This window comes from Xiphophorus couchianus, chromosome 15 (genome assembly GCF_001444195.1).
Source record: "Xiphophorus couchianus chromosome 15, X_couchianus-1.0, whole genome shotgun sequence".
Classification (NCBI taxonomy): Eukaryota; Metazoa; Chordata; class Actinopteri; order Cyprinodontiformes; family Poeciliidae; genus Xiphophorus; species Xiphophorus couchianus.
In genome coordinates this window covers 16,784,396-16,796,520 of record NC_040242.1, presented here as the reverse complement: position 1 = coordinate 16,796,520, position 12,125 = coordinate 16,784,396, and the positions used below count along the sequence as shown (strand labels likewise).

The 12,125-nt window shown below is 39.0% G+C and overlaps 1 protein-coding gene across 2 annotated transcripts in view; it reads right to left on the bottom strand.

The window, feature by feature from the left end:
• klhl29 (kelch like family member 29) overlaps positions 1-12,125 on the bottom strand; it is a 276,752-nt gene that overhangs the window by 178,271 nt on the left and 86,356 nt on the right. For both annotated transcript variants that reach the window (XM_028039722.1, XM_028039721.1), the window contains one exon: positions 10,825-11,130. In XM_028039722.1, the coding sequence (XP_027895523.1) occupies positions 10,825-11,097 (273 nt within the window). In that variant the 5' untranslated portion in view covers positions 11,098-11,130. The remainder of the gene's footprint in view (positions 1-10,824; positions 11,131-12,125) is intronic.

Genomic DNA, 12,125 nt, shown 5'->3' with positions numbered 1-12,125 from the left:
CTCTTAACTCACCTACAAAAAGCCTGCAGGTTTAACACAATGCCTTTTGGATAATAAATGACAGACTTCTCCCGAGGCAGATTGATTTATTTGTTACAATTTTCCTTTCTGACAGCTGGATCTTGTGGCATTTTCACAGTAAAAGAAAATAAAACCCCACGACCACCTATTGACGACATATAGATGATAGGAAAGCAAAGAATACCACCTAGGTGTCTTTTACTGATAAAGTAGCTTTCTTTTCAGACCCCATAGTGAGTGTACCTGCCTTGAAACTGTGAAGTTTCACCTTATCGTGATGATGGAGTTCTACTCCTCCATTTTCTTTCCTATCTGGAGTCAATTCAAAAACAACACTCCCCTGCCACTGCACTCTGCTCCCCCCACCCCTTCTCCCAGTTCTGACTCTCATAAAGCTTTCCCTATGTGTGCCTTTTCAAACTTTAATCTTTTCATATTCAACACATTTCACAGTAACTCATCACAAGGTTATCCCACTTTTCAAAAGACATTTCCCCTTTTAGCCTCAACCCCTGCAGAGATTCAATAATTTCAAAATCTTCGAGTCTATTCATTACAAGGCTTCTCAACCAAAGGCTGACATTCATATAAAGAAGAGTTTCTTTTTTCTCTCCATATAGATATGAAGACCCGGCTATATGAAAAATGCATAAAAATCAAAACTATGTCAGTGTTGCAGCAACACAAGGGTAATCAACTATGATAAACTGCTAGCTGAAATTGTCTGATGGCAGACATGTTAGTTGCGTAAAAAGCACAACTTTCCAAAGTTTTCACCTCATCATCCAGATAGCAGGAAAATAGCATAAACCAGTTGTCAAGAAAATCCGAGCTCATCCCACTTCCCCATGCTGGAGATTTTAGTTTAACAGTAATAATAAATAAAGTTATCTTTAAAATGAATCACTCAAGTGACATCAAGGCCCAACAGTAGACTTAAGTGTCAATAAAGTTAGTTTAACAGTAATAATAAATAAAGTTATCTTTAAAATGAATCACTCAAGTGACATCAAGGCCCAACAGTAGACTTAAGTGTCAATAAAATAAATCTAGTTGTGTGTGTTGTTTTTGTCTCATGCAAACTTTGCTTTAATTCTACTTTTTTCTATCTAATCATAAGAAATCATAGTCAGTCAGAGAGAGTCATTAAACAGGAAAAGCAGGTTTCCTGGAAAAAGAGGAAGTTTCCAGCCTGCAGATTTATAAAAATAGCTGAGACTACTTCTTAGTTTAAAGCATGAAAGTTTTAAAGAATGAAATCTAAACATTATTAGTAATTGGATAAGATTCAAAGTAAAATACTTATATTAATATTGGTTTAATTGTAATAATACTTACACTTACATTTGTGAGAACACTTACAAGAAAAACAAGTAACTGTAACTTTGGTATTATATAATTAGAATCATGGATTATTCTTGGTTTCTTTTCAGAAAAACATCTGTAATAACTCACATTAAGATTATAATAAATATAATTAATAAGTTATAGTTATAAAATTATAAATGAATGCTAAATCAGAGAAGCTAAAGAAAATAAATGTGATATAAATGTGATTTTGACATTGAACTTGAAATGGTGTAAAAGGTTATAAAACTGCAATTAAACATCACTGATATGTTGGAGGTAGATGGTAGGTAAAAGGTTGTGCAGGCAAGGGACACAGGAGGTTGAGCAACCCTCAGACATTGGCACAGACATCAGGAAATGTCTGTAAGACAGTGATGGATATGAGATCATCTGTCTAAGCAGACAGCAGGCGCACCAGGGGGGTGGATGAACCCTATATAAGGTGAGTGCAAAAGAGGAACCTTTTGTTGGATCCTCCGGGCAGCTTCGAGCCAAGATCGAGATGGACAAAGAACTCTGCAGCTGAAGAAGAGCCGGGGCCACGGAGCCGGAGACTGTCCTGCACATGGAGACCAACCCGTCTGGCCCACAATCTGTGGCTTCGAATCGCACTTCTCTCATCGGCTGGGTTCTGACCCCAAAGACAAAGATGAAGACAAAGACAAGGAAGAAGAACTGGTGCCTTTTTTCCTGCCAGCACCAAGTCCTGTGTGACCTCAGCATCCATGCGGAGAAGAAGCTCATCGGACCTGCGGAGATCCTGGCCTTCATCGATCAACATCTTCCTCCTGTTGCAACACCTTCTTCATCATCAAGCCAGGTCTGGGGTTCGAAACGCCAAACTCCGTCCGTCTCTCTCAAAGGTTCCCTTTTTTAGTTCTCAGTGTCAGCAGTAGGGAAAGATAGACTAGATGATTGATTTTACTTATTTGATTATTTCTGCTACTGAATTAAGCTGTACTGACCCTTGCAAAAATGCCTTACTAATAAAATATTTAGCATAAAGAAAATCTAAAAGATGTTGTGGACATTCAGTTAATGAGTCACCTTAAAGTTCTTTGATGGTTGTAAAATAGCTGTGATGTTTGATTCTGGAGAGGAAGAGGTGGAAAATGTTTTTAGGTTGCTGGTAGCCCATATTTAAAACCTCATCCTTGGGACTCGCCCGAGTCACTAAAACCTACCTGGTTCAATAACAAATGCAAGTTGTAAAATAGAGAACGAGCGACCGTTAACAGGTGTGCTCTGTGAAACTAGTTGGCTGTAGGCTGCTCAGTCTGGCTAATTCACAGGGGGAAGAAGGGTGGGACACCTGGATGTAGGCCGTCAGATAACCAGGCGAATCGTTTCTCGAAACCAGCTTAAACAGAGTTTACTTCAGTTCTGGACAGGGTAAATCCCAGCAGATTTAGGAAACTCAACGGACCCGTTAGACGGAGAGCTGGTAGCACATCTCCCCTCTCAGAAGAGGAAGTACGAGAGTGAGAGAGTAGAGACAGAAAGGAGGGGGGGGGGGGGGGTGTTGCGCAACAACACAGTACACAGGTTAAAAAAATAAAATAAAATTAAAAAATCACTCAGAGGAGACATGCCTGAGGTTTTTCTTTTATGATTTTGTCACAGTGGGGAACTGACACCTGCTGTTCAGCGTTGTGTTGTCGCAGCATGGCGGGCTGCTTCAATCCACTGGCTAACTAACCTGGCTGAAATCAATGACCAACAGGTCTAACTCACAACAAGTGTAATTTTATTTCATGAAAGGCTGTACTGATCGTTGTCCATTTCTTTTGAGAAACTTTGAACAAAAATATTTTCTGTGTGGAATAATCCTGACAGTCTGAGTAGCCAAAGCGAGGGATGCTAAGCTGCATGTTTTGGCACGTCTTCTGCAGAACGTACCACTTCATTCTGTCTTGTCAGGAAAACATATGTAATGGACTTCCAACAGCAGAAATTTCATTGAATAGCTCTTACCTTGAGCTCAAACAGGCCATCTGTTTTGCAACTGAAGCTAGTTCACACTTGGTTGAAGACAGTCTCCAATGACTACAACTAATAAATGAGGTTCAGTTAGCTTTGTTAGTCAGGCTGTAACAGGCTGCAATTGCAACCCCATAACTGCCACCCCCCAAAAGGCTTACATGCAAACATAGGATCCATGAGGACGCCGGTGTCCTCATGGCAGTTGAGAGGTCAAAGCTGTAACTCTCATCTAGCATTCATCAATCAGGAATGATCATGAAAGCTTTTCGCCTGACGACGTGTTGTGTGATTCAAATACTAATTAGATCCTCTGCCGTGCAAATGCTCAACAAAAGAGTTATTTAAAAGAGGTTCAGAATTTAAAACATTTTGACTGATCAAACCCAAATGTCTATTAAACCACAGATTAAAATGTGTGAACCTTGATTCCATTTGTGGGTAGTAGTACGAAGCATTTATTGTTTTTTTCCCCCACACATATCTTAATTTTCACTGTTTTTATTTAAAAGACATGATAATGTATGATATGTTGTGAGTTGCTTACTTACTTGAGTTTAGGGTTGACAAATGTGAAGCTTTTGATGCTATTCTATTGATCTACCACCAAGCAGAAACTTGTTAACAAGAGTAATGGCAAATACAAACAGGAAATGTGAGCCAAATTGCCACTGACATGGAGAATCAACACAAGTCTACAAGTCAAAATCTATAAATGTTCATAAATCAATAAATGCTCTCAGTATTTACCATGGTTCTGGCATTTGTGATAAATAAGGATTAATAAAAATAAATAAAAATCACAGCGCTGGTATTATTAAACATCAAGCAAGGACGGATTTGAAACTTTAATATCAGGGGATTAGCTCTGCAAGAAAATAAAGCTTCTAGCCAAATGTCCATGGGAAGATGCTTCCTGAGTAATATGTTAGTAGATAAATAATTTCAGCTTTTCCCCATGCATAAATCCTAGAAAATCCTGTCTACCACTCAATAAACGGGTATAATATAGAGTAAACATTTAACCATAGATTTAAAAGCATGGATTTTCCAAAAGACATTCAGAGGAGAGCATATCTTTGAAAAGTCTAACACTGAATGCAGCTTTGCTTTACAGGTGTACGACAACTCCAGTCCCTCTTTAGCGCTACATTCAGAAAAAAAAAATCAACTAAGACCAGGGCAACACCCTCAATGTCTTTAAATTAACATTTAGTTCAGCCTTTGCTTTTTTTCTTTTTTAATCAGCATTGAAAACTTACAGATATCCTACTCTTAAGGCTTTAATACAAATGCAAAAAGGAATAAGATATTATTTCTAAGGATAAGTCAGAGTGAGCAGCAACATAGAAAATCATGCGGGACATAGTTATTTGAAAAGTACAGTGGCAGTGCAGTAAAGAGGCTGCTCACTGATGGTAATCCCATAATGTCTGCAGGCTTTCAGTAGCTCAGTCTTCTAACTGTAGCTTCATGGACAAACTAGAAGGAATTTTTCTTTTGCTCAGTCGCCGAATGAACCAAGGGAAAAAATAACGATATGCATGTACAAGCACAATTATTTTGTGACCAAATTTCCTTATCACATGTGCAAAGTACAAAAACATGGCTTCCATTTATTTGTAAACTCTAGCAACCGGAGATATTAGTTTTACGATGGAATGATTTTTTTTTTTCGTGTTATTCTTGTATTAACTCATCAAAACTGAAGCTCTACAGAGAAATGGATGGATTCACATCACTTCCTTTTCTCTCAAAATAGTCACAGCGCCTTTTTGGAGGAAAGTAGACGCAGTGGTATGAATCAGAGTCAACACAACTTCTGGGTTGTTTGGTGCCGGAGAAGCTCAAAAGAAGCAAAGAGATATGTTTTATAAGTTTTAGTTTAAACAGCCAGACAAGACAAACAATTATAGATGTTTCTGGTTTCTGATTGGAAACATTGTACAGAAAAAAAACAAAAAAAAACTGTAAAGGGACCACAGTGTCGTATCAACCTGCCTGGCTCCACTGAAGTGGTGAATAACAATCCTACTATAGAGACAGAGCTGTCATGTCTGCAGATATGAAACAAATGTATTGCAATCTAAGGAATCTGCTATTGCATAATATTCTAAATCAGTTCCATAAAACCTTTATTTTGTTATATATGTATTATAAACTACAAATATCTTCCTATAAATCAAGAACTGTTTGTGCTGATCACTAAGCCGATGCTAAAGACAGTTTGCAATGCTTATTGACTAATCATTTCATCTTTAATTTGAAATAAATGTTAAATCCTGTTTAACTGAAGAGCTGTATAATCCCGACTGCTTTCTCACACAGTGTGACATCGCGTCTAATAGTAATAAAAATAATAGTGATCAGTCACAGAGAGGCTTTCTAAGTCTCCTGTATAGTTTACATAATAGAAGAATGATTCAATAATCTAACAGCAATTAATCAGAGCTTTTTCCTCAGATATTAAATTGAATACAACTGATTTTAAACAAGCTAGTACAAAAAACATTTTAGTGTACATTCCAATTTAAGTATGGAAAATAAGTTTTTAATAATCTCTTTTGTGGAGGAGCAAATAAGAAATATGATGTGATTTTTTCAGTAAAATGAAGTACTTTAACCTGGAGACCTTTACTCTTTTTGTAGACTGTTAGCAGGACAGTAAGACTGGCAGTTTGTGAGAATTAATCCTTTTTTTTAAGAATAATTAAATCATTGTTAAGATAGCTCAATTTTCTATTTCTTCACAAGACATTCAGTTTCTGTTATTTGTAAATCTTAAAGAGAAATTGGAATCAGTTTAAATCTGGATCTTCAAACATTTAAGCAAGTGCTTCAAGGCAAACGAGTATGTGTGTCGAGTGCTCCGACACCTGAAATGAGAAAGAACATTTGCATTCTATACGAGGTTGATAAAACTGCAAATTTATTCAAAGCTGTGCATTAATTCATTGCTTATATAAAGACAGCTCACATGGAAACGTTGGCCTGTACAATCAAAAGCCATCTCAGTTGACCTCACAAAGTCATGAAATGCAATTATCACTTCGTTTCAAGTCAATTTAAAATCATATCTGATCAAGATATTTTGCTACTTCTCACCTGGAGGAACAGTCGAACTCACAAATACAAACTACGGTCTAATGGCATCTAAAGGCCCTGGTCGGTGTAGGGCATAAATGTTTCTCTTCTCATTACTACCCATTTAATGTAGTATATGCAGGGTCTATGAATCCCTGACAAGAGGACAGAAAAACATAAAATATAACAAAATAATTAATCGTCTGGCAGACAAAGTGTAACTCTGAATTAACTGTAGTTCACTGTTCCACTTGGTCAGTTTTACATCCCCATGGGCGATGTAGCCAGATGGCACTTTCTGACTGTCAGCATTTGTCCCACACGTTTATGCACGGATACAAATGTCTGCATACACGCACATTCAGAGTGCCACTACCCCAACCGCACACGCATTTAGCTGATTAAATGTGACATGTTATTTAAAAAAAGAGAGAGAGAGAGATCACTACAACATGCTGTAAAACCCAATAAAATAAAACCCAATTCTACCCCAGAGGACGGTAGAGTGCATGCACAGCTATCCGTTTCAGACACTTTGGTACATGTCTGGCTATTGGACACCTTCTCCATTTGGGCTGGTGTGTTTATGAGGCGAGTCCCCAAACAACAGAAATCAATATGTTCTGTCAGGTTTTTATCGTGGCCATGGATGGAACGGAGACACGGAGGGAGCTGCATTGCTCCGTCGTACTTCTTTTGACCACCCACAGATTTGATCACATGTGGCATAAAGGAAGCCTGCCTCATACTCAGCACATGCGTTGTGCTGAGTATGAGGGAGAAAGAAGTTATCGCGGACAGACAGAGAACTGAGTTTTTAGTAGGATCTATAGGCAACTCTAAGTTTTACAGTCTGCAACATACAAGTGCTGGAGTTCTCCAACATATAGTCTTTCTTCACATTTCATCACATTGCAACCAATAACGTCAATGTATTTTATTGAGGTTTTAGCTGAGGAAATTTTCTTCAAGGATTGCCCAATATCTAGCTCTATCCATCTTCACACCATCCAACTGACTCTGGCCAAGCCTAGACTTATCAAAGAAAACAGCATGATCATACACTGGTATGTTTTGGGAGAATGTTATAGGACGATGTGTTGATCTGACTGAACAAATTCAAGATATTTGCCGTGTCCCCCTATACGGCTTGTGGCAAACTCCTCTTTCAAAAAAGGTTGGTTCTTCCCACGCTTCCATACACGCCAGATTTGTGGCGTGAACATCAAAGCTGTGCTTTCAGGAAGTTTCCCCACCTGTAGTACGTGGGGAAACTTTTCAATGTTTTTTTTTTTTTTTTTTTTTTAGTTTTCTTCTGCACCATAAAACCAAATGCAGGGTTCAGTAGTTTTTATTTTTCTAAAGGGAATAATTGTTTAGAACTTTCACAATACAATATTAAAACTACCAGTAATATTTTCTAGATTATTATTATTATATATATATATACATATATATATATTTTACATAGTTTTGTGTCCATTATCTTTTTGCAACCGTTTCTATGCATGTGAGGCCCTTCCTATTCACATGGATGGTGTTTTGAATGCAAAATCATTTACATAATTAAATACATGCCAAATAAATCACATATTATGGGGGAATTTTAGTGTAAATATGCCGTGTATAGTTTGATACAGTATTTGCAAAACATCTTAATCACTTAAAAATTTAAAATCCGTGGTTCTTTAAAAAAAAAAAAAAAAAGAATGTTAACTTTGAAGGTGTCTATTTTCAAAATGTCATAACATTCCCAAATATGAACTTATTATTTTACTATATTACTTTATTATATTACTTGTTATTTAGCTGGACTAAGGGCAAAAATGTCTCTGGATTGTGTCGGTTGCTGAACCCCGTTTTACATAAGCAGCAATGCCTTGGGCAGGTTTGTAGCTGTGCATAAGCTCAGACTTTTAGCTGATTAATTGACTGAGCTAGGTGATTTATGTGGAAGATTTTATTTAGGATTATGGGGCTTTAATGCATAATGCATGGCATAGTTTAGTTTTTTATTTGTTAAAAAAAACATTTGAGTTTGCTTCCAGTTCAGTTGCACTGTAAAAAACACACACAGCTTCAAAGAAAGCTCTGTTACCCTAAATTAAGGGTGACATCTTGAGAAAAAAAATCTATACATCTGCGGTGCAGACATCCCACATTCCCACATTGTAGCATTTTTTTATGTGTGAACATTTGTACAAGGCAAAGCACCTAATTGCACTGGCACTCATTGAATGATAACAATAGCCATGGTGGGAGTTGGAGAGATTTGCTTTGAATGTAAGCAATTATTCAGCAAAAAGAAAAAAAAGGTGGCTACGTGGTGCCAGAGCAGATTTACTGTTTCTGTGGTCACTACTAATGATGAGCTCTTAGGCGGTAAATTACCACTGCATTGTTTACCTCTGCTCTTACAAATGCATATCCCTTTGAGAGCAGGAAACCAAAAAGGTGTGCAAGAAGAAGTAGGTTTATTTAAAGTAAAAGATTTTCTGGTGTAGAACAGCACTGAAAGTAAGTAGATGACTTTTCATTAGCTGGAGGCTAGGAGAGAAAATAGGGGAAAATTGTCTTCTTCACCAGTTCTTGGTGAAGAACTTCCTTCCTTCAGATGATGCTGACAACCAGCTCACCAGCAAATCCCAATGGAGAACCGAACTGCACATGGCATAAGTCAGGATGCACATCTCTGCTGTTTTTTGGGCATCTGATTGGTCTACCCACACCACATTCCTGAATAAGGAACATATTAACAGGGGTTGTATCAAATCATTTGGTAACCATACCGATCTGATGATGCACTATAAAGAGATTTAAAAATAACAAGATATTTTTAAATTTACTTTTTAACAGAGGTATGTAAGGCTCACTCTGCCTGCTAAAACAAAGAGCTGGACATTGAACAGTGTTACTGTACTCCTTTGCCATTCTGTATTTTTGCAGTTTTTATCATTTCACACCAGACTCATCCAGGGGAAAAGCATAAGCCTGTTACATAACATTTACTTAAGCCAACTCTGGGAAAGTCACTTTGCCAATCCTTTGCCTTTGGATTGGCAAAGGAGTAATTTGACCCAGAAACAATTTTAATAGCAGCAAGTGTGCTTTGAACCTTTGTTTTTGAATATGTCTGATTTAGGAACGTTTTCAGACTGTGGGAGATCTCAGCATCACAGTAAAGGTCTAACTTCTCCAGGGAATACAGGAATACAGAAACTGTCGTTTAGTGATGCTAAGCTCACTTGGCATGGTAACTGTTACAAAAGATGCTAAAGGAGGTTTAAAATATCAACTGTGAATACTTTTGTCTGTGTTGATAGTAATAACTTGATCTACAGTTACATCACACCTCCACTTATGTGATGTCAGCTCAGCTCATAATATTGTTAAATTGATTATATTGATTCTGAATTAGCATAAAATCACTGTTTATGACAGGCTAGACATTAGGGGTGCATTGCAGGGACAATACTGCATATGAATAACCCACATTTTTATAATCCTTTTCTTTCATGACCTTGATCAAAATGAACTCCCACCTTCATCCCCAAAACTTTGGATCACTTCAAACATTCATCAAGTGTGGGCACAGTTAAAGTCTATTCTGCAGGACTTTTAAAGTTTCTGTTATATAATGTTGCATCCTAGAAGTATTTTGTAACTACAGTGTTTTTAAAAAATAAACAAAAAAGACAGCATAGTATCAGCAGAGGGATCAAAAGTCAGTCACCTGAAATATGTGGTTGGTGCACCTCTAATACACACTCTCATATAAGTTGCTTTACAATCAAATTTTGGCTCAAACATCATAATCATGGGGCGTTTAGATGCAAGACATTTTCAAAACCGCTTCAAATTAGGTCTCCTACAATTATTTAGCTCCCCTCTAACCATTGCTTGCGACAGCAGCATCCATCTGAGCAACTGTCAGGGGTCATTTACATAATGAAAGAGGAGAATTACTAAGGAGGCAAAAGCAGGACGAGCCTGCCATTTGGCAGAGAAAGAAAATGAAGATGGAAGGAAAATGGTTTGGCAAGAAAGAGGCATTGGACAGTGAAAGTGCGGAGAGAGCAGCAAAGCTGGAGAGAGGGATAAAGGTGGAGAGTGGAGGAGGCAGGAGAGAGAGAAAAAAGGGGGGTGGAGGGGCCTGAAGAGGTGAGTCAGATGAACCATGAAGACAGACGTGGTGGTGCTGCAATATTTGGAGGATGTGCGAAGGGAAAAGTGGAAGACAGAGGAAAAGAGGGACGGCCTAAAAGCTGGGAGTGAGTTGGATGCTATGTCCAGTTGGGGTATCGTGATAAATTTAAAAAGTTGATAAAGTAAAGGAGTAAACTTGACAAGTTTACAAGAAGGAGAGGGAAAAAGAAAGCACCATCTTACCTTGGCCGACGCTGGAGCCACTGATCCTGCCGCCGTGATGCCTCGCTTGACCACTAGGTCACAGCTCGACGTTGTCACGGCAACTGTAACCGGAGTGGGGAGGAGAGAAGGGATGACCGGGAGGGGAAGCAGCCCCGGACGGTTGTTGCCATTGACGACGGCAGAGGCACAGCTATGGTTGGCTCCTCCATTGTGAAGGCCGGAGGGACGGATGTCTCTCCGATCCCAGGGCCCCCGGTAGTCCCTCTCAAAGCGGTGGTGGTGACGTGACATCACTTCCTCTCAGCGGGAAGAACGGGGGCAGGCCTACATGAAATGAAAAGCAGAAGGTCAGGATGACATTCTCTTCTATGATGGGAGGTGGAAACAGGAATAACTCACAAAAGAACATTTAACAAAAAAAAAAAAAAGAAGGAGGTACAAAGAAGAAAAATAATGAGTAAGGCATCAGGTGGAACAGAGAAAGAACACAGTGACATGACAGAGTAAAAGCTCACACAGCATCTGCCCGCATGCTACCTGACACTGTGGATCATTTAACGCTTCTAATTCCTGTTCTCCTGGTCATTAATGGAGGCTGCAGCAACATGGAGGGAGATAAGCACTGCTGAGCCACATCATACATGCTTTACGCCACGAGGAGCAAAGCTGTTGCACAAGAAATCTAGGCTCCACGACGTGAGGTTAAAGCAACACGACTGGGGAAGACATAAACAGGTACACACATTTTATCCTGAGGGCAGCACAGCAGTAACATGACCTGGCGGTCAAAACTCTTTCATCTGAATAGATAAATACCCATGCAATTACAGCTCATCTCCTACATCTAATGGCTGGTTAATTCAATCACACTGCCCTTCAAGTGCATTTCAGGGGTCTCCCCTTTTCATGCGCGACAGGCTGTGAAAGGCTGAGAGGCGACAGCGAGCCAGAATTACATCGGCATGGTGTTGGGCGTTATTGAACTGCGTTTGAGGCGTACAACTCTTGTATGGTAAATCAAAGACGTACAGGATATAAGGAGTGGAATCTATCGCGGAGGGGGGTTTGAAGTACATTGTGCTCAATCTCACCAAAGGACCATGATGCTCACAGGGCCCCCTGATAACGGAATAAATAAATAAATAAATAAATAGCCTCAAAGAACGTTTAGCAAGTCTCATGCAAAAGCCCCTGGTCTGTGAGGAGAGAATGACAGCGGATGATAAGTCTTTATTCTGCACGCTGGGGTCTGTCACGCTGTTTCTTTGCCTCTCAGTGGAGAGAACGCCTTGAAATGGCAGCTGCTGTGCGCACATGCA